This window comes from Cryptomeria japonica, chromosome 4, assembly GCF_030272615.1.
Source record: "Cryptomeria japonica chromosome 4, Sugi_1.0, whole genome shotgun sequence".
NCBI lineage: Eukaryota > Viridiplantae > Streptophyta > Pinopsida > Cupressales > Cupressaceae > Cryptomeria > Cryptomeria japonica.
Genome location: NC_081408.1, coordinates 715,869,753 through 715,897,363, shown reverse-complemented (window position 1 = coordinate 715,897,363; position 27,611 = coordinate 715,869,753). Strand labels below are relative to the sequence as shown.

Sequence of the window (27,611 nt, the reverse complement as noted above, 5' to 3'; positions counted from 1 at the left end):
AAAGAAATTAATAAGAATATAAAAATATAAAAGTCTAATAATAAGAATAATATAATAAAAATATAATGATATAATAATAATAAGAATATAATAATTGAATAAAGAAAATAATATAATATAATAATAATAGTCCCGCCAAAAGGTCGTTTGAAACTAAATTTCGATGGGGCATCTAGGGGAAATCCTAGATGGTTTTGTGTTAGATTCATAATAAGAGATGAGAAAGGAAAATTTATCTGGGGAGGTTTGATCAAACTCCTAGATGACACCAATAATGATGTTGAGTATGCAGCTCTTCATGGTGGCCTAAATCTATGCAGGGAAAAGAATATTCAACAGGTTGACATTGAAGGTGACTCCCTTAATGTGATCTGAATAGTTATCACTAGGATATCTCCGAGTTGGAAATCTACTATGTGGCTTAATGCGATTTAAGAAATTTTGGGAGAAATGGATTTATAGTAAAACATATTTTTTGCGAAGGAAACATAGAAGCAATTTTTTTATCAAATTGTGCCATTGATCAAACTGCAACTCCATCATATCAAATGTCACATCTTTTGGAGAAAACTTACCCTCTTTATGAGTGTGTCACCTCTAGACACCTCCTCTGCGAAATGAAGGGCATTAAAAAGTAGGTTGGAGCAACAACTTGGCAGGAATGTAGAACACTTAGAGATTAGATCCAATCCCTTCAAGATTTGGATAGATACGCAATGATGGTTGAAGGGATGGTTTTCATTTTTAAAACACATAATGTTCAAAACATGAAGGAATATATGGTTGAGCCAATGGTGGGTTATTTTGTTTCATGTAATGGGGAAGTGGAGTTTATCCATATTCCCAAATGTAAGTGTGACTATTTGTAGATGGTAGAGGAGAAACTAAAGACAAATTTTGACTTTGATGGTGATGTGGAAGAAGACACCATTTGCAGTATTATTGGGAGCAGAGTTCTGGAGGGAACCCATGTGCACAGTGCCAAACTTGTGGAGAGGTTCGTTTATAACATCGCTAGAACGATGAGTGACTATGAGATGAGAGAGAATGCTATCTGGCGATTGATTTCTCCCAACCTATGTGAGCCTGCTATGGGAGCCTTGAGGAGATTGAAGAAGGAATCATTCCAAGGAAAGGTGGTAGATGCTTCTTGTTGTTCTTTCTAGATTCAATTGCGTTTGTATTTTTTGAATCGACGTTTCAGATCACACTCTGTGAACCATCATCATGATGATAGAGAGCTCAAGGAATAGAATGATGGGAATATAATAGACACCGTATTGACAATGAGGGACCGATTGGGGATAAATAACATGGAAACTTGTGAATACATGATGAGTGTAAATGAGAATTTGTTTCCCCTGGAGTAGATTGAGTGTGCCAAGGAGGTCATTAAGGCCATAAGAGTCCTAGTCTACACTCTTTGTTGATCTTATGTAAACTTTTTATTGTTTTAATGGAAAAGGAGCTACCCCCTTAGATAACAATTTGCCCAAAACAATAATAATTATATAATTAATATAATAATATTATAATAATATTAATAAATTCATTGTTTTCATAAAAATATCTTTAATATATCTTAAATAATTTTTAAAAAATTATCTTCGAACATGTAGTGTCGTGGTTAAAACACTTCGTTGGTGAAGTAACCACCAAGGTTCAAACCCCTGCTGGGCCATTGTGCTCACAGGCCTTGTGTCTTTGTTGGGTCACTGTGCTCGCGGGTTTGAACAAGTGAAGTGTGGGGATGAGGTCCCTCGATTGTGGCCTCACCGGTTCATAGCTTCGGGTCAAAATCATTTCGTGTGGAGCCGGAGGGTGAGCGTTGCCGGTCACGGTAAAAAATTTACCAGGCATTATTTAAAAAAAATAAAAAAATAAAATATAAATGTGTTAATAAAAATTAATGTTATTTCTTGAGAGATATAGATTGTAAGAAAAAAATATGGATCTCCATTAACATTGATTGATACATGACTTACTTCCAACATTATATAACTAGAAACTTAAAAATAATAACTTATAAAAATATAAATATGCTAATAAAAACTAATACTATTTCTTGAGAGATATGGATTTTAAGAAAAAACACGGATGTCCATTAACATTGAATGAATGAATGAAGGAGGGAATTTTAATAACATCCACAAGACCCAGCGATCAAAGGGACCAAGAGACATCTAACTAGTCTGCTTTCAAGTTCTTTCTATATTGTTTCTTTTGTTATTAATCTTGAGTAGAAAACTCGTTGTTTTGTGAACTCTTGCTTAAAAGCTCATTTAGATTGTCTACCTTTAAGTCATTCTCAAATTGACTACGGATATCTTTGTATGTTGTACACTTCTTGATGGAATGTCATTTCATTTCCACCACCCCCTTGCTGCAAAAAGTGCAAGTCCTTTCTTCCCAGTTTTCTTTGGGCACCTTCCATCTACCAGTTTCACATCTTAAATGATGAGAACTTGTCCTCAATTGTGCAATTAAAATTTTAGTCTTTCCCTTAATCGTAGATCTCAAATAAACTTTTTCATCATGATCTCTCATGGGGTTAAATTATTTGATATAGTATGCTTTTCTTCCAACTTAATTGTTTTGTCCACATGGTATTTTTTAATTTTTCTAAACCCCACCTTTTTATCTCCTCATTAGTGTGAGGCAGTCATGCAGGTTTATTCCCAATTGTTCAACCATTTTCTATTCTATTTCTTCCAAGACTTTTTCCTACAGTTTAGCTCCTCTTCAATGATCATTTTAGGCTAGCAGTGCTTATTCATATTTTCTAACTTTTTTAAATAGCATAACGATCAAATGATTGTTGAAACCTCAATTGTGAACATACTAACCTCAACTAAAAGAATATCATATGGTATTGTTAATTTTCATTTTAGCCTACTGGTGATTAGATATTTTTGGATGATATTTTTGTTGTCATTTGTGGTTTGACATGCTATTTCCCCAAACCTCACACTTGTAAAGAATAACTGGTACAACTAGCAAATCGAAAAGGGACTTCTTAGTCTTCCAATCCCACAAGTCTACTTTCCTACATTTGTTCTGAAGAATATATAAAGCTCTCCACCCTCCTTGGGTCCTATTTGATCTACATGTGTCCCAACTGAGCCTATTGTGAAAATCAATTCTTAGGTACTTGTATTCGAGCACTACCTCCAAGGGGTTGCCCTCGAAGATAAAATTAATCTATTGGTTCTTCTTTTTCAATGAAAATATCATGACTTTATTCTTGTTGGTATTCACTTGCATCCCAATCTCCTAGTAAAAGAGCTTAAGATCTTTCAAATGCTCTCTCAAACCTTGTGCCAATTTTCCAATAAGAATGAGGTCGTTTGCATATAAGAGCAACTTCACCACATATCCTGCCAACTGAATGCCTTCTACAATGGTATTGTTTAGCCTATTTATGTCAAATTTTGAATTCTATTTGTAAACCCTTGTAGGCGTTTAAAAATGGTCAATGCTTGCGGCGCCATACTCTAACATGTTTGCGTGAACTTATTTTAGGGTTTTTGCGTCTTATTGACATTTCTTCTATGTCGCGCACTTGATCTTCATCATTTGTCGACATCTTGTCATTCTTCAACATTTCTTCCTTCTTCGTTTGTGTTTCCTGCAATTTTCGATTAGGTCGTCGACATCATCTGCGACTTGCAAGCTTTGGTCATGATCATCTTATCATGTCAATTGGACATTGTCAACCCTTCTTGATGTCGAATTGAGGTTTTGTCCTTGATCTTTGTCATGTTCAACCAATCTTTGATCTATTATCAGTCATTTTGGATCATTTTGCATCCTTTTCAATCATCAATTTGTCAATTCCTTAACAATTTGCAACCGATTCGTCATTGGTCTTTTGTCATTCGACCTTCATCAAGTTGACCTTTTATCAATCTTTGATCGATTTGTCATTGATCTCAATCAATCATCATTTCTCTTCAATTTGGACTGATCAATCATTGGTCCTTGTCAATTGGCGCCAATCAATTTGATTCCCCTTGTCAATTATTTATCAATTTGTCATTAATTTTTGTCAATCAATATCAACTCTTTATCAATCATCAAGTCTTCATCATTTAACCATGATCGAATCGACCTTATATCAATTGCATCAATCATTCCAAGCTTGTCATGACCTAATCAACATCCTTTCATCTCTAATTTTCTCCTAGGGTTTTATGATTTATTCATCTAATCCTATTCATCATTTCCCTTTTAGGTTAAATAAATTTATTTATTTAATCCTAAGTCTCCTCTTGTCACAATTAAATATTCATTTAATTGGCTAATTATTCCCCCCTTTGTGAATTAATTAGTGAATGACAATTTATTAATTAATTTCACTTTTTTCCTAATTTCCTAATTTTCCCTTATTTACTAATTTCCTAATTTATAATTCCCTTTTTTTCTACCTATTTTCCTAATTTTCCAACTGATTTGTCCCTCTCTAGTTGTCCCTATTTTCGTGCTTCGCTTGTCATAGAGTGGAGGCATGAATTTTTCATATGTCATAGTGCTTGACATAACAACATGTCATAACACTTAACATGGCATTTAGTCCTTGCACTTTGAATTGGAAATGTGTCATGCTTTATGACATAGAAGGTGTCATAACCTTCTTCTTTCAATCCTTTTTCCCAAATTTTGAATCAAATTGCCACTTTAACTCTTTTCATGCTAATTTGCCTATAAATTGGAAGCATTTATTCAATCTTTTGAATCAACCACATTTCGAGTATCCTTACCCTGTCAATTTCGCTTGCAAATCTTGCTTTCACTTGCAATTGTGCTTTGTAGGTGAGATCCACAAGCTATTTGGAGGAGACAGAAAAAAATGTAGGTCGATTGAAGGAGATTATATTTGGTTTGCATTTCTTGCTTACATCTTATCTTCAATTCTTTCATTGAATGTGATAGGAGTTAATTTCATTTGCAATTAGGTTTGTGGTTGCCTAATATCACATTACTTTGATGTTTTTCCATTTTCCTACCTCACAACCCTAGCTAAGCCAACCACTAACTTAGATATACAAACTAATTCAACACAACTTTAATGGAGATCTACAAATGCATGCAAATAACAATAAAATAAGCAAAGTTATACCTTCACATGCAAGAGAGGCTTGTCTCCATTGTTCTTCTATCCTCCATGATCTTGCATTGATAATGTTGGTCTCAAATTTGTGTTGCACTTGCACAAGAGCTCAGAGTGGAATGGATGTGGTTGTGACGATGTATTGCTAGAGTGATTTTGGCAAAGTGTAAGTATACTCAAAACATGCTATTGAAAATGAGAGGAGGAAACCTCTTTTATAGAGATCATCCTAAAAATGGAGGGTTTGGATTGAGAGATTAAAAGAAGAAAGACTGGGATCACATAGATGGAGTAAAATCAATAGGATTGAAGAGTAGGTAAAGATGAAGGGAGGAGATTAACGGGTGGGAATGGAAAGGATAAGGGTGAATAAGATTAAGAGGTTGAATTTGAAATGGAGGAATGAGATTAAGAGTATGTTGACTTTGGAATAAACAAAAAGTGAATGAAGAGACAGTTAACACTTGTCACATGCCTATGGATTTAGATTATGATCCATGTGAACAAGTTGGAGTCTAAGATCAAAAAAGGGAAAAGGTAAGTGAATTAATTAAATAAATAAAAATGTTTATTTAATTAATAGAGGAAGGGCTAATTAAATTAAATAAATAGAAAGATTTATTTAATTTAGGAAAGAGAGATGGGATCTAAATAAAGAATAAATATTTATTTAAACTAGAAAGAAGAAGCTTAGTGAATTAATTAATTAATTAAATAAAAATATTTCTTTAATTAATAGTGAAAAAGGCTAATGAATTAAATAGTTAAATAAACATATTTATTTAATTATTAAAAGACATTAGGATAAAATAATTAAAAAAATAATAAATATTTTTTTAATCAAAGGACAATTTTAGGTGTCTACATAACCAATCTTCAAGTTTATCAATATATAAACCAAACAATGTGGGGGATAAGGGACACTCCTGTTTGACCTCAATGTCACTATTGAAGCAGTCGAACATACTCTCTTTAGTTATGATTTTAGCTTAACTTACCCATAGAGCTTATGGACAATAGTTGTATGCTCATTTGGGACTCGAAGTTCTTCCATTTTATGTTGAAGCTTATCTCTAGGAAGAGTGTCAAAAGCTTTTTTGACATCAACGAAGCAAGTAAAAACTTGTCCACCTTGGTCGTCCCAAATTTTTTCAATAAAATGTCGTAGAATGATGCAATGGTCAATGGTAGAGTGTTTAGGTCCGAAACCACCATGTCCTCTTGCTCTTTTTCCCTCTTTTTTCTACCCATCTACTAATTCTACACTCTAGCATGCTCCCAAAAAGCTTTCCAAGAAGAGTGTTGACCATAATAGTACAATAATTAGAAGGGTTATTCATGTCTCCACTTTTGTAAAGAGGTATAAAGTTGTCCATTCAATTAGAAAGATGTTTTGGGTAACCCCATCAAATATCTTGATATATGGAGCTAATAGATCAACTCCCCACTTTAAAAATTCTGCTTCCAAACCATCAATATCCTTTGCTCTACCACTTGCCAAGTTCTTTATGCCTTGCTTGATGTCCATTGAAAAAGATCAGCTGAAATGTCGATTATGGGTGGACTACTTTTCTCATTTATTCTTTCATATAGGAGCTTCATATAATATAACCATTGGGCATTTGTGGTATTATATTCTATTTGTTTCTTCTTTTATTGTTGCTCCCTCCAAAAACCTTTGGAATTGTGTTTCCCCCCCAAAAATAATTTCTTCCTTCTTGAAATTACATATGTTTCTTGTTATTTTATTTTATCAATTGCTTTTATATTATCTCGTTTTCTTTGTTTGATTCCCTCCCTTTGAGGGACTTTTTAGTAGCCTTGCATTCCTTGTCATACCACAAATTAGAGAATAAGGTATTTCAAACCTTCCTCAAAGGTCTAGATATCAAGTACACACCTTCAAGGCCTTTTATATTAAGGGGATTAATATACCACTACAAATATATTCTTTTTCTCCCTTGTTTTTCTTGCATAGGATATTATTTTTATCCAACTGTAGGTGCTTTTCAAGAGCAACATTGAAGAGCTCAAGTGGTTTCCTTGATTTACAAGGATTTTACCTTGTTTATAAACCCTCTTGTGTGTGTGTTGAATTCGATCTTCTTGTAGGCCTTTTCTATTTATGCCAAGCTTAATAAAAAGAATGTATATGATTGAAATTCAACTCCACTGGACAACTTTCAATGTTGAAGTTCCATAACTTGGAAATAAATATTTAAGAGCATATTATATAGTCAATTACGTGCTTTGTCCATTGCAGGTCTTGCAAGTGATACTATTGGATCTCGACCAATTCTTCATGCCATTACATATTACCATTCTATATAGGTTGCAAAGGCCTAACAACTCTGCCCCAAAGTGTAATACACTCCCATTCTCATCTTGTGAAGTCCTTTTCCAAAGATGATCCCGTTGCAAGGTGTGCATCCTTGGTCTCCTTGTATTGTGCAACGTGATGCTTGGGTTCACGACATGGTTTAACCGCCTCCTATGGATTCATTAAGTCTCGCGATTATATCAGGCATTAAAAGGTCAATCTTTTGGTGCAATGACAACTATGTTTCTAACAAGTGGTATCAAAGCCTGGGTCACAGGTTCGAACCCCTCGCTTGAGCTAGGAAGAATTATTGCAAAGTGTGCGCCCTTGGTCTCCTTGTGTTGTGCAGGGCAACACTTGGGTTCACGACATGGCTTAACCACCTCCTATGGATTCATTAAGTCTCGTGGTTGTATTGGGCATTAAAAGGTTGATCTTTTCGTGCAATGACAACTGTGTTTCTAACATATCCTTGTTCTCCCCTGGCCACAAGAGATTGTTGTCCTCTCTTGCATCACTACTCAACTGAATAGATTAATTTTTCGTTGTCCTAGCATTGAAGTCACCAATTAAAATTATTTCTCCTACATTGCTGAAGGTTGTAATATCTTTTTTTAACACAACATACATGGGCCTTCATTATCTAGATTTCTCTTCTTGTAAAATTTTGAGCTTTTTGAGGCAAAATAGTAAGCAAACAAGCAAATTGTAGCTTCATTGTCTGATATTTTCAGCCATATAAAATACTTATTTGTGTCCATTTTCTCCAATTTTACAATACCATTCCACATTTCTTTTATTAGAACTGTTATCCCTCCATGCCCTTTACAAATTTCAATCTCTTCATTCCAAATGAAGATTTTATTATATCCTCTAAAGTTTGGAACTTTGCATCCATCATGTTCATGTGTTTCCATAAGAAAAATAACGACTTTCCCCTTTGTTATGAGCCCCAACCTCGATCCTCTTCTTCATGGGTAACCTTTACAATTCCAACTTACCATGTCTATAAACTTTTGTGGGGCCTCGAATCCCTATTTCTTGTGTGTCCATTGATCGGTGAATTAAGCTTTCCCATTTTTCAGCCATTGCTCATTTTCCTTCATCTCTTGCTGATTTCACTTTCTCCCATTCTTTCATCCTTTCTTCTTGTTGTGCAAAAGTTAAATATTCATTTAAGTAAATATTAGGACATCTAAGCATCCCCCTATTTTATAGGATCATATATTTGTCCTCCAAGTTTCTTATGGTAACTCTCACATCTCTATCTATTCCTTCTCCTATTTTCTTTGTGATCCTATTTGCTTGTTGAATACAATCTGTCCACCTCAACTTGTTCTTGAAAAAATCTTTTTCTTAGATATATGTTCTCTCATTCCAAAGTCCTTCAACCCTTTGATAATGGTATTTACTTTCTTGTCTTGTTTATCTTTTTCTTCTTTTATTTGTCTCGTGATTTGTTTTTCTATGATATTTTTTTACTTGATTGTCGATTAATTTACTACTTCAATCCAAAAATTTAACTTCTTTTATTTGCTTCTTCAATTTATTTTCTCTTATTACCACTTCTGCCACCGTTATTATTGTGTTTGAGTTACTTATTTTCATTGACCCTGTATTATTTTGATACATGCCTTCCTACATTATATAACTTAGAAACTTAAAAATAATAATATATTTTGAATAAATCTTTACTCAAACAGCACAAAGTTGTAACAAAGTTGAAAGAATTCTAATCAACCCTAGAACTAGAGAGGATAATCCTGAGTCGCACCATTAAATGTAAATTTGAATCTACTCATAGTTAATGTCAATGCCCTTTTTAAATGACAAACAAATCCTCGATATTGTGTTCGAACTGAATCTATATTATGTTATCTTGTCTCCGGAAATCAGTACAATTGCATAAAAACGACCTCATTAATCTCTGATAACCTCTGAAACACAGGGAGGGAAGCGGGCTTCTCCATATTCGTTTATTTATCTCGGAACATAAACAGAATAACCAGTAAAATGGTAGACACGGATCCAGACAGCAACAATGGGAGACCAGTTGAACAGCCCAAGCCGAAGAAAGGCGCCAAGTCGAAAACTACTGCTAAAGAAAGCGTCCTTAAACAAAGTAATAAAATACTTCAAATTATTCTCTCCGGGAAACCTGAATAGTCTTTGAGAATTTTTTTTTCTAATATTTGAAAATTTTGTTGCAGAGTCCCCGGCAGAGTTCTTCGCAGAGAACAAAAATATTGCAGGGTTTGATAATGTAAGTATTAATCCTTAATTTTTTTTTTAATCTTTGTCCAGGATACTTTTTTGTAGAATTATTTCTCCGTGTACAGTGGTATATACACGTATTTGTTTAGATACAATGATAAACACACGCACATATTTGCTTAGATAGAATGATATTCACAGTTAGCTGGTTAGAAGCAGTGATATGCACAAACTTGCTTTTACATGTTATGATAAATGCAAATATTTAGCTTGCCATTGACGATACTTTGGCATTTTTGTTTTGGATTATAGCCGGGCAAGAGTCTTTACACGACTGTGCGCGAACTTGTGGAAAATGCGCTTGATTCTGCGGAGTCCATTGCTGAACTTCCTGTCATTGAAGTTAGCATGTAAGGGTTTCAATTGCAATCGTACTTGGCTCTTCAAGATTTTTGGCTTTCTAAATTTCAGTCTGTTGGGGAGATAAAAATTAAACGTACACTGTTTTTCCAGAAGCTTTTTACTGAGGCTTTTGTTGTTCTATGTTTATTTTGTATCAAAGGATTTGCATCTGTGTTAAAAGTCAGGCAGGCATGCCCTCTAAATCATGCATTTTATTTCCATCATTCATGCTCTAAAGAATGCAGGAGTCTATCAGTATTATTCGTTAAGATACTTTGAGAATGACAGGATCGAGTTCTTGTCTGGAGAATAATCTCTCTGGTTCCATTTTATTTGACATGCTTGCCATGTATGGGTGACCTGCACTAATATAGCCGCTTTAGCATGAGAATCTTGAACGGTGGGGTTTGAAACTGGCCTTCATTATGGTAATTGGTTCACCTTAACAATTGGCCAAGCCTGCTGGACTGGAATATAATTATCATAATTTTTTATCTATGTTTTAATTATAATTTCTATGATAATTATCAGTTCAAACTGGGCCATTAGTGTTGGGGGAAAACTATTTATAACTAAAACAAAAACATCTGTGCTTTGTAAAACTGAATATTGACAAACCAGAGACCTGGTTGCTGTCCATTATATCAGTTCAAAACTTTAACAGGTCCAGACAATGTATCCTTCTTAAGTTCTATTACATCCCTCTTACATGATTAAATATTGAGACACCGCCAAAGCAGTCTAAACATCTAACAAGGGACAACGACTGCCTTATCCTTTGCAAATTAAACAAAACAAATTGATAAAGAAACTAGGAGCACTGGGATTAAAAACTTCAATCTTCTGCATGATGGGGCTAGTTTTCCATCTGTCACTCATTATCCAAGACTTGATTGATGGATTCAAATGTCATGAAGACTCCATTTTAGCCAAGCTTAACTTCAATTATCGTTCCTTCATTGATATGCTTCACCTTGAAGGTATCTATGCTTGTAGTGATGATTTGAAAATCATCAAGCTATCTTTAGAAGATCGCACTAGCCTTGTGGAGATATTCATTGCATGTCAAAGCAAAGCTTAGTTGAGTTTCATCAAAGATTGTCCATTGCTCTTACATTCCTAGGATTAGAATAGCTTTTTCAACCTTATTCTTTTTTCCTTTTTTTTCAAATCTAGTTAAGTGAAATCCCACGTCCAGTGACATTCAAAGCATTCAAGCATTCAATGTAAGTCCACCTTTTGATTCCAGCAATAATACATCAAACAACTGAATCTATCAAAGAGCATGTCAAGACCTGACATTGAGAACCTTGGAGTCGTCCCATTTGATCACACAGTTTAGCATTTGGGGAGATTTTGTTCAAGAGAGGATAAAATACTTAGTATTTTATTCTGTGTTGCATAGTGCATAAAAACACCGTCAATAGTTGCAAAAGGTTTGCCCAATGGACTGAAATTGCCATTTCCCATTTCTGCAGGCAATTTTACCCCTACTATTTTTCTAGATCTACATGATGTGTTCCGTACTTAGGATATTAGAAAAGGTTGAGGAACAAATAGGCACTAGTACAGGCAAGGGATTTTGATGAAGGGTGTGGAAATTAAATCAAAGCAGAAAACCTGATAAAATCAAATATGCTACATTTGGTAAAGAGAAATATTTTCTTGTGTTCATAAACACAATAATCTACCATACAGGATGTCAAACCAGTCAAAGCAATATAACATCCTTTACATGGTCAAAGTCAATGCCCTCTTCTCGCATGTGTTCATGTCAATTGTGACATGGGCCAACAATATATAAATTTTGAGTAGCATATAATTTGCTATTCAAAATTGCTTAAGTTGTTCACAATCAGAACTTTGGTAAATATGTTACATGCATCAAAGTTCCTCTATCCCTTATTTCCTTACAATTGTAATTTTGAGAACTTATTTACATGTTTTACGTGCTACCACTTATTTCCCTATAATAGAAACTTTTGGAACTTCTTTACATGTAAAAAATCATAACGAAGTCATCTAAATCTTAATTTTCCTACAGTCAGAACTTTAGAAACTTATTTATAAGTAATATATGTAGAAAAGTTCCACCACCTCTCAATTCTAGAGAGTCCCTGCTTTCAGGGATTCTTTCCATTTACTATGCATGATAGAGTTTTTCTACCACTAGTTTTCTTACAATGAGAACTTGTGTGACAAAGGCACATGTATTACTCATGGCAAAGTTCTGCTACCCCTGATTTCTGGGCAAATGGGACTTGAAACTTGTCATCTTTATTACACGTTACAAAGTCTCACACTCCCTGATTTCTCTACAAACCTTTGGGATATTGAGGCTTGATGTATCATTGTATTGCAAACACCAAGTTCCCGATAATCTGAACTTTCAGACTTTTGAGGCACTCTGGCACATTGATACATTGTCATAACAAAGGACAAACGATATTTTGAACCTGATGTGAAATCAAGATCATAATGTTAGCAGTGTAACTTGCAATTAATTCGTAAGGTATGTGTAATACTAATGAAGTCATGTAATATAAGTGTTAGTATAAAAGGATAGGTTGATGGCTGGAGGTAGTTGTCCAAGAACTTGTGAAACTAAAATAGTATAAAAGACTCGAAGATGAATGGATGAGAATTTTTGTTTGTCCTTCATAGGATTTGCAATTTCTGTGTCTTTTTTAGCAGATTTATATGCTTTTGTGAGTGTGAATGGAATGCACACATTATGTAAGAGACAATATTTAATTTAATGAGAATTCGATTTTTCTTTCTTCACCAAAGGAGTTTTACTAGTTTGATTAAGGAAGTGTATTATTTTCTGTGCAATCATTTCAGCTGCTTGTGATCATTTTTTTCATAGGGGCTCTGTATTATGAGGGTTTCAATGGTGAATTTCGTATGCAGTCAGATTTGAAAAGAAGACTTTGATCTTCCAAGGATTTTGTTCTTGTTCATACAATTCACAAACGCCATTTCCAATTGCAAAATGGTCATTGGAGGAAGATTCTTTTATTCAATTTTCTTGGGATTTGTAGGTGTGTCATCTCCGCCCCTTGATCGTTATATATATTATTAATAATTATTAACGAATGATTATTTGAAATTTATTTATTTATTAAATATTATTATTTATTTAATATTTATTAATATTCTTGAAATATTCAAATAAAAATAAATAAATGAATTAATATTATATTATATTATAAACATCAACTCGTTACTAAGACAACGGTGCTCCATGAATGAGTGCTATTTGTAAGGAAATCAATGAAGGCTGGAAACATCAATTGATGTTAAGGGGGAAGATCGATCAACTGAGGCAAGTATTGAGTTGAGAGAAAGGATTAGTTACTGGCAATAATATTAAGTTATCAATAGATAGAAGAGACGTGAGTTTGTGACTAATGACAGGTGCCCACAAGTTATTACCAATTGACATTCTAAGGGACATTACATTAAGATGCAGCAATCTTATACATTCTTTATGAGCAGCGACTTAATTTGTCATAAGGGCATCAAATATAATGGGCAGTGATAGTGATTTAAGATAGCGACAAGTGTTCTTGATGTTGCTGACTTCATACCTGATGATTTCCTTATTAACGATGGTGACTCTACATCAAAGTGGTAGAATAACTATGGTTCGAGGGATGCATTAGGCAGCGATTATATAGTTATTATTGTTACGAATTTTTTGACAAGGGCAAAAGATAGCTTCATTATATGCCTTATGTTTTATTATGAGTTTTGGGAAGGTTTAAAGTTTAAGCTATAAGAAAGATTGTATTAAATACCTTGAGGGTGTTTATAAAAGTTTAAGAGTTAATTTTTAATACTTTTCTTAGTATTATGCAATCAAGGGAAGCCATGCCAAGTAGTTTCCAAGGAGTTTGCAGCAGTTCTACACAAGTTAAGACCCCACATGGGTCATACATAAGTCAAGGAGCAGTTTGGGCCCACAAACTCTTAGTTTCCAGCAGTTATGGCACCTTTTATGCATGCTTTTCCTCCAAATTCGACCCCTTCAACCTTGGAGGTATCAAACAACTCATGCATTTGTTTGGACCTGAAAATGAGGAACATGCAAGGTGAATGCAGCACTTTTAGCTCAACTCAAGACCCCACATGGATAGTGCATGAGTCAAGAGGCAATTTGGGCCCACAAACTTTCAGTTTGGGGCAGTTTGGACACCTTTTTCGCATGATTTCTTCCAAATTCAATCCACAAGCAAAGATCATGCAATTTTGAAGAGAAAGAAAAGGAAAGAGGCACAGGTAATGCAGCATTGACTTCTGCTCAAGACTCCCTTTATAAGTCTGATTTTCTCCTCCATTCTAGGGGGTTCTTTCTTTCTTCTTGCATCTTCAGCAAGTTGAAAGCTTTCTAGCTCATTTATTTTCAGATTTCAAGCATTTTAACAGCATTTTTTCCTTTCAGCATTCAATAAAGATAGCAGATTTCCTTCTCAATACTATCTTGTTTCTTCATTGTGGTTGATTTAATATTGTGATTCCTTCTATAAATCCTCTATTTATGTCTCATTTTTGCTATGTTGAACAAGATATTTCATGATAGGGCAGGTTATATGTTGTGTTATCAGATTTCCAATCAATTGTAGTTGTGAAAACTTGATTTTCCTTCAAACAAAGATTGAAATCTAAACCGTCGTGTGAAATGTTTATGCATCGTATGATCTATGTTGAGTTGTGAACCAAGTTTGAGGTCTTTTGAAGCTGGTCGTGAATCAAAATAGGTTACTTTTAATCATTTTTTGGTGCAATCACCTCCTGTTAGTGTAGAATTTCTGTTTTTTTAGCAAGCTTTCTATCCCTTTTCCAGCAAAGTTAGTAGTTTTTAGAGGTGTTTTCAAAGGGAACCAGCCCTTCATCTGGAGGTTGATTTCCACTATGGGCAACCCACAGGCCTGGAAATCATCCCATGTTGCACAGGATTGTTGAACTCTCATAAGTCTGGCATTAGGTGCAATCCTTTGTGACAACAGTTATATGTGTTGGGAGACGTGGCTATGACAGATTAGTAACAGTAACTTCATGGACATTGATTGGTATTTACACCATGATTTAAAGCATAGTCGACTTCCTTACCCATTGAACAACGATTGCAAAAATAGAATATAGAAGTCAGCAATTGAATATGAGATGCAATTTCAGTCAATTCATAATCTAGTACAAGCAGTGACCAAGAAGACATCGGTTGGCTACTACAGCCAGTGATCCACTAAATTTGCGATATGGGTTAATATTGGGAAGATGTGATTTGAGTAATTAATGTCAGAGATTAGACAAGAGTAACAAATAAATATTAAGCATGATGGATTGCGATTTACATAATAATTTGCCTATGTTATTGAGAGGTGTGATTTGTAATATGTCCTTTAGACATTCAAGAGATGCAACCATTTCATCGTGTGAGGTACATAAGGAAGATCAAGTTCATTCCATCAAAAGGGGAATCATTCTTGGACAGTATCTGGAACAGCATCATTACCATTGTACAAGAGCAAATAAAGCAAATAGACTATATCAACGGCATCATCACAGATATTCATATGCAAATCTGTAATAGCAAGCATATTACTGCAAACAGTTCTTACTGGTTGCATAGTCTTATTATTTATGTCAAACATAGCATCGTTATACTATCATTATAAGTGACAGGGAATAGACCACATCCATAGAATACTCCATAACAATATACTAGATATTGCTATTAGTTATATCATATTATATATATACGTTGTGTAAGAGTTGATATTTCAAATAATCTTCATTACTTGGTCTAAGGGCAAGTATTTGATAGGGTAAGTGTGAGAAGTTGTAGTAATTGTCCCAATATCTCTATTTATTTTTAAAGGGGACATTACAAGGTGCTTCACAATTTTGACCTTTTGTGTTTTTTTGTAAAAAGTACATAAAATCCAAACTCACATCATGTGAGGAAAGAAAGCCCCCTAAAACATGGAGGGGATTCATTTGCTCTAAATGATTTCTCCAACATGCTGCATTATTTTGTTTTTGTGTACTGGGCAAAAATTGGCAAAAAATGCAAAAGCTGCAACAGCAAAATTATATGCTAACAGTTCTATGCTATAACAATAACTTGGAAGCTATGAAGTTTATGAGTTTTTCTTGAATACGTAGATGCCTTCACAGTTCTTCACCTGACTTCAACCTAGTTCTAACACAAATCTCTGAACTCATTTCCTTTATTTCTGAGCAAGTGCTTATATTTCTTCTCATTTGTGAATGGTATCATATTCTTCAGTCAAAATTGTATTTTTTTCATTGTGTTTTGCAATAGGAAGTGTTATCATGAACCAGTAGACATGGAGCTATTTCTAGCACATCTTTTGAGATGAGCTTGTTTCCTTCTTGTGACATGAGGAACTACTTTAGATTAACTACTTTGTTTTGAATTTCACTGTACGATTAGGTTTGTATTGCATAATATTAGACAAGATCTTAATACTTTCATGTTTTGTACATAGCAATTGGCAAACGAACAAATGCAAAACTTGTCATCCTTTTTAATGCACCAAATTGCCCACTGAATTATCTTATTATAAGAAAATTTAGCTGTTGTGATGGAATATACTGGCAAAATGTTTCTTCTATCAAAATCTCAAAATTCTTCCCCTTGAAGCTTTAGCTTGTCTGGTGTGGTTGCCACCTCTATGTGTGTTGTTGGCTGCTTACCCGAGTTCAAGTTTCACTCTAATTGCCAAAGCCTCCAAGCAAGGCCTGAAGGTTATAGGGGCTAGCCCTGTCACTAGAGTGCCCGTGTGGCTGCTCCATCTCATTGGGTTGCTGATTCCTCCAGATATCAGAAGAAAAAAAATCTCAAGATTCTCTGCTAAGAAGTCATCTTATTCTAGATGAATTTCTGCAGTTGTGATAGAATATTCTGGAAAATGCCACTTCTATCAAAATCTCAAGATGCTCCATGAAGAACATCCTCTTCATTAAAATACTTGGTTTTTGCAGACATTTCCAGCTATTGTTTCTATGGCTTCTGACAATCAAATAAGCCTTTTTTGTCTGTCTTGTATATGATATACTCAAATTGCTCCAGTCATTTGATCCTTGGATAAACCTAGGAGTTAAGTTTTTTAAAATCCTTATAGCAGTAAATATTCTGATTTTCACTAGTTGTATTCCATTAATTTTCGAACATGGACTTTTAAAATTTTTATCACCTTTACTCTTTTATTTTTTTGACTACACTAGAGATTTTTATTTTTTTTGATTGGTTACACTAGAGATTTTTATTATATCTATACTTAAGTAGCCATTTATTGGTCTCTTTATATCTGTGAATCAAAAAATAGATGATGTGTGCTGACCAGTCCTAAAGGACATAGAAGCTTTTAAATTTCAGCAGCCTTGTGTTGAACTGCATTGTTATCTATTTTTACAGAGAGGAGATCACTAAAGGTGAGTTCAATACCATGATTGGGTTGATAGATCGGGAGCGGGTTGATGCAGAGCTGTATGATGATTTTGAATCGGTGAAGGCTCGAGAGGTCTGTCTTATCTCTTTCAATGAAATGTTATCGCGAACCACTACCCCTTATATGAATTATTTTGGAAGACTTGAGTGTAAAAATAATCTGCAGCTGATCCAAAAAATTGAAGTTGTTGCCATAATGAAATTAAAATTTACATCATTTTTGTTCCAAAAACTTCTTAGTTGTTGGTGAGCTTGATCTTCTACCATTTTTAACCCATAAAGTTTACCAAAAGAGTACAAAAAGTGTTTCTGAAATCAGCTAAAAATTGCAACAAATTCAGTGATAGTAAAACAAATAGAATGCATTAGGGGTGTCTGGAATACATCATTTTGATAGAAAAGTCTCAGTTTGTCACAAACTCAGCTCTTCTGTGACAAAGATAGATGAAAGTTTTTAAAATGTTTCATGTAGCAAATAATCTCATAAACAGAGATTAGGCTTACATGTTATCTTTGTAAAAATTTGTCCACATGTCTGGGTAAGTAATTTTTTAATTGTAAACCCTATTAATGTCTTTGAAATAAATCCAGTATCTTCTTTTATGCATTCATGGGAGGTTTCTTCACATGGAATGTTGAGCTGGTAAAAACGACCGAACTGAAATGCTGGCAAATTGATTTGGAAGAGTTTTTCTCATGGAGACACATGTACTTATCATAAAAAAATTTGACTGCTAATTTTCTTAAATACTCTTTTTCAACAATTCCATTGGACTGGACTATGCATATTTATTCAGCTTTGTTTCAACATGGATCAATCTATTGTAGTGGAAAAGTCTTGCAGATTTACTGAGCTTTGTTCTGACAAGAGTTTTATATCTGTTGAAAATACAATATAGAAACGTCTAGCCAAAGAAGCCCGTGAACAAGAGAAGTTGGCAAAGAGAATTTCACTTGGTAAGAAGCCTAAAGAGATGCCTGCTGGTAAGGGTGTCAAAGGTCGTAGTGAAACTGCATTTTTCAGGGTGACATGCAAGGTGAGTAACTTTATTGTTTTTAAAAGTTCTTCTATAAGTTACCTGAAAATATGGGAATCGATGCAAATGTCACAGTTGTGGAAACTTTACAGCCTGAAATACATTCATTGAGGTTGTGATCAATAAACGAACATCTAGCAGCTCTTGCATTAGTGATTTGCAGGATCTTCTTTAATGGTTGCACGTGTTTGTTTAAAGCTAGCTATTTGTAATATGTATATTGTTAAGAGTCTGCAGTTACTTGACAATTTCTGTACTTGGAGATTCAGTTTTGCTGTATCTTTCATATCAATGCTTTATTTTTACTATTTCCAATTTCCCTTTTTGATCGGTTAATGGTGGGAATTTTTAAACCTGGCCCATGACAGGTGAGACCACAAATAGGGAACCTCATCCTCAGTATGAATGGACTACATTTTAACCGAACAGTCCAAACCTGTGGACTCAGTGGCTCAACAGGGACACAAAGCCCTTGAGCTCAATGGCCCAATGAGAGTTTGGAAGATGAAGTCTAACAACTTTTAACACTGATAGCTTTAACATGAATGGTTCAAACCCATGAGTAGAACAGCTTAGTGAGGGCACAAAGTCCATGGGCACAATAGCTGGGGGGTTTTGAACGTTGGTGGCAACAATGCTAGACTTTAACCAACAAACTATATCATGAACTGACACTTATTCTAATTTTAAACCATATATAATTTTATCGCTACCTAGGATCTTAAAATTTCACATGTCAATTGATAGATTTCCATTTTCATTTTGCATATTTACACTGATGTATTTAACAGAAGCCACTTGTCGTAGCAGTTGTATTATATATTGGCATGGACATAAAATTTATGCTCTTACTTATAGCATGGAATGCCTTTATAGCATGAATTAAGAATTAGTAGCCCAGTTGAGATGCCCATGTATTCTAGTAACTGCATTCTCATGGCTACCATGATGAGGGGCTGTGGATTCTTCTTGTTATGTTTGTGCATTCCTTTTTCTCAACCATACTACATCTAATTTTAACAAAATTTGCATGAAATACAACAAATTTTTTTCCCCTGTTTTAACAAACATTTAGCATGTTTTAGCTTGCCAAGTATTCCTATTTTAAGCTATAGTAGTTGAATTCTATTTGTACTTTCACTTTGATGTGTCAATGGACTTGAGAAAGAAAGAACAAAAAAAGAACATTAATGTCCATGGATGGCCAAATGCAGTTCAATGAAACCCAAAGAAGACATCGAACTAAAATAGTGTATATCAAAATTAAATAATGGCCTAGAGCTATATGTTTGTTTGTTTCGTGGATATATTGCTGGTTTAATACAGCTTACATTTTATGACTTAAACCATTCTATAATTCAGTCTATTAGTGTGATGAGACAACAATTCTTGTAGCCTTGTTCTCTGTGATTCATTTATCTTCTTTTACAGAGCAGTTGTACAAAATTCTGATTATATGATGTCCTTTTCTGGTGTTTATTTGCATACAGGATAATGGAAGGGGAATGCCACATGATGACATTCCAAATATGCTTGGAAGAGGTGAAATCCTATGTTCCATGATGTTGATTTATCTATTTGCTTGGTCTTTTGTTAAATGGTGCAAAAGAGGTTTTAAAATCCATTAAGATAATAAGATTTGGCTGAGTTTTTTTGTTTTAAAATGCAGTGCTTTCTGGAACAAAATATGGGCTCAGACAAACGCGTGGAAAGTTTGGATTAGGTGCAAAAATGGTGAGCATTTTCTTCATTCCCTTTTAGTGGCATTTCTTTCAATACTAGTTGATTTTACACTGAAATGAGTATTGCTAAGATCTCGGTTGCTAGTATATTTTGTTTAAAGAAATATTAAGAATGCCCTTATTGTAGGAGATAGCAAAAACAATATATTTGAGTATCTGAGATAAATGGCTCAATAAAATATACATTGTAAAGCTATATAATATATTAGTATAAACACAAAATAAAGAAGACAGAACAGTAGTCTCTGGAAGGCAAGGGAGACATATGAGTTGTTATGAATGATATTCCCTTTAATTGCATAAGTTTAGGTTAGCATGTAATCTGATCAGGCATATAAGGGAAAACGATAAATAGGCATTCCCACTGACATGTTTAAAAGGCCTGGTTGAATCTATCAGAGGTTCACATTACTGTACTTTTATTTTATATCTCCTGTTGGAAATTAGGCTAGTTAATCCATGGCTGCAATTAGCTACTCCACATTTAGTCTTTGCAAATTCCAGGTCAATGAACATTCTCTTCAAGAATAGATTAAGTAGGACCGCAATCCTTTTCCAAGAGATTAATCAGCCCAAAGCCTATAAATGTGGGTGAACCAGTGTTAGATATATGTCTTTAATTGTATGCTTTTGGAGTGTAATTAATTAAATAAACACTATATGTGTTAGCTACTGACATAACTGAAAACATAATGCAAATGGATTTATGTTTCATTTATCCTTTTAATTAGCTATTAAGGGGAATTGTGAGATGATTGAACTACCATTCATTACCATTTCCTCTACATTGTTCTGCTTTTATCAAGATAAATGGATTTGTTAATTATCAAGGAATTGGATTTCCTCCCTTAATACAATATTCCTTAGGCGAGAAGCTAACTTATTTTCTTCACATGATCATATTTTTGAATTGTGGAAAAAATTCTCAGTTAATTTACAAAAAGATGCAATAGTTTGAAGGGACATATCTATTAGAATATTTAATTATATTTTAGTCACCTATATTTAGTTCCTTGTTTAATGGTCATTTAGCTTTTTAGTTAATTAGCTTTTAAGCTTTATTTAACATTTAGCTTCTTCTTTTTAATTAATTAGCTTTTAAGCTTAATTTAGCTTTTAGCTCTTTAATCTTTTACTTTAACGTTATGATCTAATTATAGAACATCATCTTGTAACCTCTATATATATGTGTATATCGTTCAATGTAATCATCCGATTATTGAATCATTCATTCAATTTATTATTCATGGTATCAGAGCATGGAAATTAAAAATCTCGAAAATTTTCCTAAGGTTTCTGCAATTTTCGACTAGGGTTTTGACCCTTTTGTTCAAGTTGAAATTTTATTTTGGTTGCAGATTCTTGGTGGGTTTTTCGAGAGCTCAACTGGGTCGTCGTCAGATTTTTTTGGGTGCATCGTTTTCCATGCCTCGATTTTTGAGCCGTCGGATCTGCATTTTGTTTTCAGATTCTTGGTGGGTTTTTCGAGAACTTTTATGGGTTGGTTTCAGATTTTTCTGGGTGCATCGTTTTCCGTGCCTCGATTTTTGTGCTAGCAAATTTGCCTTGGAATTTTAAAACAGTTCACAATTTCTGCTATTTTTGTGGACGTTGGGATTTTTGCTGTTTTTTTGGCACCATTTATGCTGTTTTAAGTGTGCAGAAAATTTTAATTTTTGGGTTTCTTCCAAACCTCGAAATTCGTGCCTCGGAATTCTTGCCAGAATTCTCCTATAGGGTTTCAGTTTTTTCAGCAGCTGTTTCTATTCTGATTTTTAAAAAAATCAGATTCTTCTGTCTCTTGCTTTCACTTTGTTGACCTCGATCAACCTCGGTTTCCGTGATGGCATCATTAACCAACATCATGTTGGAACACAGTCAGAAGTTCAACGGCCGCAACTACAACACCTGGAAACAGTGTATGCTTACCATCTTTGAGTATCGTTGCCTTGATCAGCTTGTTTTGGGCAAGGAATCTCGTCCTACAACAGCAGGTGATGATCAAGACAAACATGATGTGAAGAATCGAGAGGCTGCCATGCTTATCAAACTCTCCGTCACAGATGATCAACTCCCACAGGTGCCTTCAGGTAAAACAACAAAAGAGATCTGGGATCTTTTGAAGGATCTTCATGAAACGTCCAACAAGAGCCGAGCTTTCTTTCTGAAGAATATGTTGTTTTCTATCATGATGGATGAGAAGTCATCTATCCAGGCACATCTTACGAAGATCAAGGACATTCGTGATCAGTTAGAAGCTATCGACTGAACCATGGTGGAAGAGGATATGGTAGTGATCACGCTGAAAAGCCTTCCCAGATCCGACGAGCGCAGGAACCGTATAGTCACTGAGATGGCTCGGTCTATGTTGGAGCATAGAAATGTTCCAAAACACTTTTGGGCGGAAGCGGTCTTCACTGCAGTCTACCTTCTGAACCGGTCTCCCACAAAGGCCGTTAAGAAGATGACTCCAGAGGAGGCTTGGTCTGGCAGGAAGCCCAAAATCAGTCATTTGAAAGTTTTTGGCTCTACAGCTTATGTTTGGATTCCAGATGCCACGTGCACCAAACTGGATCCAAAGAGTTAGAAATTGATGTTCATCGGCTACAGTGACAACTACAAGGCATATCGGCTGGTTGATATAGACACTAATCACCTCATATTCAGTCGAGATGTAGTATTTGATGAAGAAAGAGGGCCTTTTCAGCCTTCCTCTCCTGATTTGAGCACTAAGGATCACCCTCCAAAGGCTGTAAGTATGGGTGTTCGTCTTCCCTTAGCTCCACTTGATGGGAGGGATTTAGTTGACTCTGAAGTTGTGGGGTCTCCTAGGCATGACATTGCACCCCCTGACTTTCCTCAAGATCTTCTCGATCCACATCCAGAGGAGCTTGCTCCAGATATTCTAGGCACTCTTCATCCTGCAGCAGATGTTGGTACTTCTACTCTTCGGCCTAAGTGGTGGGCCAAGACCATTGGTGATCTTCATGATGATGAGCTCATTGAGGGTAGATCCGTTAGAGGTAAGAGCCAACAACACAGTTAATTTTGCTCTTATGGCCAACATTCATAGTATTTATGAGCCCCAAACATATACAAAGGCTAAAGGTGTACCTGAATGGGAAAAGGCTATGGCAGCGGAGCAACATAGTCTTCTGAAAAACAACACTTGGGTATTGTCTGATCTTCCTCCAGGAAAGAAGCCCATTGGCTGCAAATGGGTGTTTAAAGTCAAGTATAAAGCTGATGAGAGCCTTGATAAGTACAAGGCTCAGTTGGTGGCAAAAGGGTTTTCACAGAAGGAGGGCATCGACTATGAAGAGACATTTGCTCCCACAGCCAAGATGAGTACCATTAGGCTTGTCCTCGCTCTCTCAACTCAATTTGGATGGGAAGTCCATCAAATGGACGTCAAGAGTGCCTTTCTCAATGGTGATTTGCAGGAAGAAGTCTACATGACGCAACCTCCAGGTTTCAAGGTTGCCGGTAAGGAACACCAGGTATGTAGACTAGTCAAAGCACTCTATGGCCTCAAACAGGCTCCTCGTGCATGGTACATCAAAATTGATAAGTACTTGATTGATCAAGGCTTTCAGAGGAGTCCTTCAGATCCCAATTTGTATGTCAAACATACTAGTGATAATATTCTATTTCTAGTAGTCTATGTTGATGATCTCATCATTATTGGCAATGCAGCACATCTGATCATGCAGGTCAAACAGAATTTGTGTCAGCATTTTGATATGACAGATTTGGGACTTCTCCATTATTGTCTCGGTGTAGAGTTTTGGCAGACTGATAGCCACATATTCATTTCTCAGTCAAAGTATGCCAAGAGCCTACTAGATAAGTTTCGAATGCAAGATTGTAAACTTGCATCTACACCTATGGAGATAGGGCTCAAATTATCAGCCAAATCAGATTCACCTGTAGTGGATGAGTCTTCATTCAGGCAACTAGTGGGCAGCCTCATCTATCTCACCGCCGCTAGACCTGACATCAGTTATGCTGTGAGCTATATTTCTCGTTTCATGTCAGCCCCAAAAGTTGAACATTGGGTTGCAGTGAAGCGTGTGCTTAGATATGTGAAGGGCACTCCTGCTTTTGGCATTCTGTACAGCAGAAGCAAAGATCCTAGGCTGGTTGGTTTTACAGACTTAGATTGGGTAGGTTGTGTTGATGACAGAAAGTCAACTTCTTGGTATGTTTTCAGCTTGGGTACAGGTGCAGTCACATGGGCCAGCAAGAAGCAACAGGCAATAGCTCTTTCCTCGACCGAAGCAGAGTATCGAGGAACTGTTAAGGCAGCATGTGAGGCAATTTGGCTACGTAGGATGCTTGCAGACATGCAAAGGTCTCAACCAGGACCTACTCCCTTGTTTTGTGATAATCAAGGGGTTCTAAAATTAGCCAAAAATCCAGTGTTCCATGAGCGGACAAAGCATGTGGAGCTTCATTGTCATTTCATCCGCCAACATGTTGAAGATGGATCAGTGATACTACAATACATTCCTACAGAAGATCAGACTGCAAATATCCTCACCAAGTCCTTGAGCCCGGCAAAGTTTCTCAAATTTAGAGGGCAGCTTGGTGTGATAGATAGCATGACCATTAAGGGAGGTATTAGAATATTTAATTATATTTTAGTCACCTATATTTAGTTCCTTGTTTAATGGTCATTTAGCTTTTTAGTTAATTAGCTTTTAAGCTTTATTTAGCATTTAGCTTTTTCTTTTTAATTAATTAGCTTTTAGCTCTTTAATCTTTTATTTTAACGTTATGTTCTAATTATAGAACATCGTCTTGTAACCTCTATATATACGTGTGTATATCGTTCAATGTAATCATCCGATTATTGAATCATTCATTCAATTTATTTTTCAATATCTTCTGTTTTTTGGATCTGGGTTGTGGTGATAAGAATCCCATGATACTATTGAATTTCAGCCCAATGGAGGTCAATCACATTGTTTCTCAGAGATCAGAAGGTATCTTTGTTACAAAAAAACAACTCATAAGATACTTACTATTGCAGAGGTGTCAAGAAAAGATATTTTTGTTAGAATTTATATTTTGAATTTAATTACTCTCCTTGTTGGTGGAACATTCTATTGTTGTTGTGTGATTGGACATTTAATAAATATTGGACTTTTTTACCTCCTTTATGTTGTTATGAGTTTCAACCTGGAGAATGAGATGCAAAGCTCCTAGAATGGATGTCCCTGCATTGCGATGAGACGACAATGGCTGAGTAACTTGAGTTCAAACAAAGACTTCTGTGAATCAATGTTCTCTTTAGTTTTATCACAGTAATACATTACAAACATAGAACTTGCATATCATACTAGGCTAAGCATCTAGGCTTATATAATGTGTTTATATATCAGCAAAACCAATTTATACATCATTAGTACAGTAGTACTGTATAGTTATTGCATAAAACTAAATTTTCAGTCAAAATGTACCAACAAATCTTGGTCACTGCAACAAGATAAAAAGTTCCTAGACAGTTTCCCATAGGCCTTTACCAAATGTACTTTGGACTTGGAAACAGAATTCCATATTTCTTTAGAAATGAGGTGCAATGTCTGTAGTTAGACAACATGAAAAGTTGTTGGTCAAGTGCCAGTTTAGTGATGGCATTTGTTGGCTGGAAGATCTCAGTAATACTTTTAGTAAAGATAGAACTAGCTAAATGCTTTACCATATAAGTAACAAAAATTGTTAAATTTCTAGCTTTTCAGAATTGTCTTGTAACAGACTTTAAGTTTTGACACTCTTTGGTTTTTGTAGCTCTTGTCATCTCATGTTGTTCTGGAAGGTTGATTATATACCTTTATATAAGCATATTGTATGTATATAGACTAATGCAGGGTCATTATTAAGTATTTAAACATTCATTATTCAATAATAATATAGTGAATATTTCAATGCTGGATGAGAATCAAAATAATGAATGATGGTCTTCATGGTCATTCTCATTTATGGTTTGCAACTAAATGGCGTTTGCGCGTGTGTATACCCTTCTGGATCCCCAAATCCTGAACATGAGCTGCCATGGCTATAAGTATATCTTGATCTTTTTCATGCAAATCGTACTGGAAAATTGGATAATATGTTTTTTATTTCGATGATGTTGTAGTTTCTACATTAGTAACACTTTCAATAACTATACAAGTGACATGTCCATGTTTATCCTCCAATTTAAATTGAAAGAGATAATGCAAATTTTGGCAATATCAATGGTTGCACTATATATATAAATTAAAATCGAAGGAGATAATATGAATCTTGGCAGAAATCAATGGTTGCACTATAATTGGTATCTGCCAAAACTCATATTATTTCTTTTCATATATATATATATATTGCCAAATCCTAAATTTGGGATTGTTGCACCCATTTAAGCTTCGCTACTCATGTCATTATCTTTTTTATGTTTATTGTCTTGGCCAATTGGATACAATGTTTCCGTGATTGGGATTACTTCCTTATTGTACTGACCTTGGATTTCCAAAGGAAATTCAAGATTGTTGTAAAATCTCTTTCAGGTTGTAATGTCTTGAGCCTTATTTTGAGTCCTTCATGCTGTTATAGAGCTTTTACCCCCTTCATTCTTTATCATCTTTCTTTCCTTGCATGATTCAAACCTTGACCTTGACCTTATATCCATGCAATGTTGATGAGTCCTTTACATTGCTTAGCCTCTTGTTTCATGTTGCAGTTCAAGCCTCAAATGTTCCTCCTTCACAATGTACATCATTGAAGTTTCTAGCCATGATTCCTTGGAAGGAGGGGATTTGCAAGGTATAGGTGGATTAGTGCCCTTGCACAATGAGATGGGTGGGAGTGCATGGTGGATAGGAAACAACGCTCTTCCTTAGTTGATTCCACCTTTAAACCTGCAAATTCTTAGCCAATCTATTATGCATCTTGAGAGGATTTCCTATGTTGGAAGGAAATTGCAAGGCATGTAGGGTGGGATTGCATGGTGGATAGGAAATAGTGCTCTTCCTTAGTTGGAGCGCTTTTTCTACCTTGTTAGGAAATGTGTTCTTGGGTGGGATTGCATCATCCTTGTGCAATAGCGCTTGTCTTTAAAGTCCTCTTCATTCCTCTTTATGTCTTGAGTTCTTTGCAGTTCTTGATGTGGTGATACCTTTCTTGATCTTTTTGTCAACTCTTCATTCTCCTTCCCTTCCCTAGCGAATTTCTTGAGCTCATCCTTGAAATTTGAGTTCATGTTGTAAAGCAATCTTTGAATGTCATCTTGAACTTGTCCTTTTTTAGGTTGCAGTGCTTGTCA

General features: G+C 35.1%; 1 protein-coding gene across 1 annotated transcript in view; it reads left to right on the top strand.

Annotated features, from left to right (window-relative positions):
* Positions 1–9,168: 9,168 nt before the first annotated feature.
* LOC131032135 (DNA topoisomerase 6 subunit B) overlaps positions 9,169–27,611 on the top strand; it is a 140,432-nt gene continuing 121,989 nt past the window's right edge. The window contains exons 1-7 of the mRNA XM_057963064.2: positions 9,169–9,552; positions 9,641–9,693; positions 9,957–10,054; positions 17,494–17,599; positions 18,426–18,563; positions 20,054–20,105; positions 20,233–20,297. Coding sequence (XP_057819047.1) covers positions 9,444–9,552; positions 9,641–9,693; positions 9,957–10,054; positions 17,494–17,599; positions 18,426–18,563; positions 20,054–20,105; positions 20,233–20,297 — 621 coding nt within the window. The 5' untranslated portion in view covers positions 9,169–9,443. The remainder of the gene's footprint in view (positions 9,553–9,640; positions 9,694–9,956; positions 10,055–17,493; positions 17,600–18,425; positions 18,564–20,053; positions 20,106–20,232; positions 20,298–27,611) is intronic.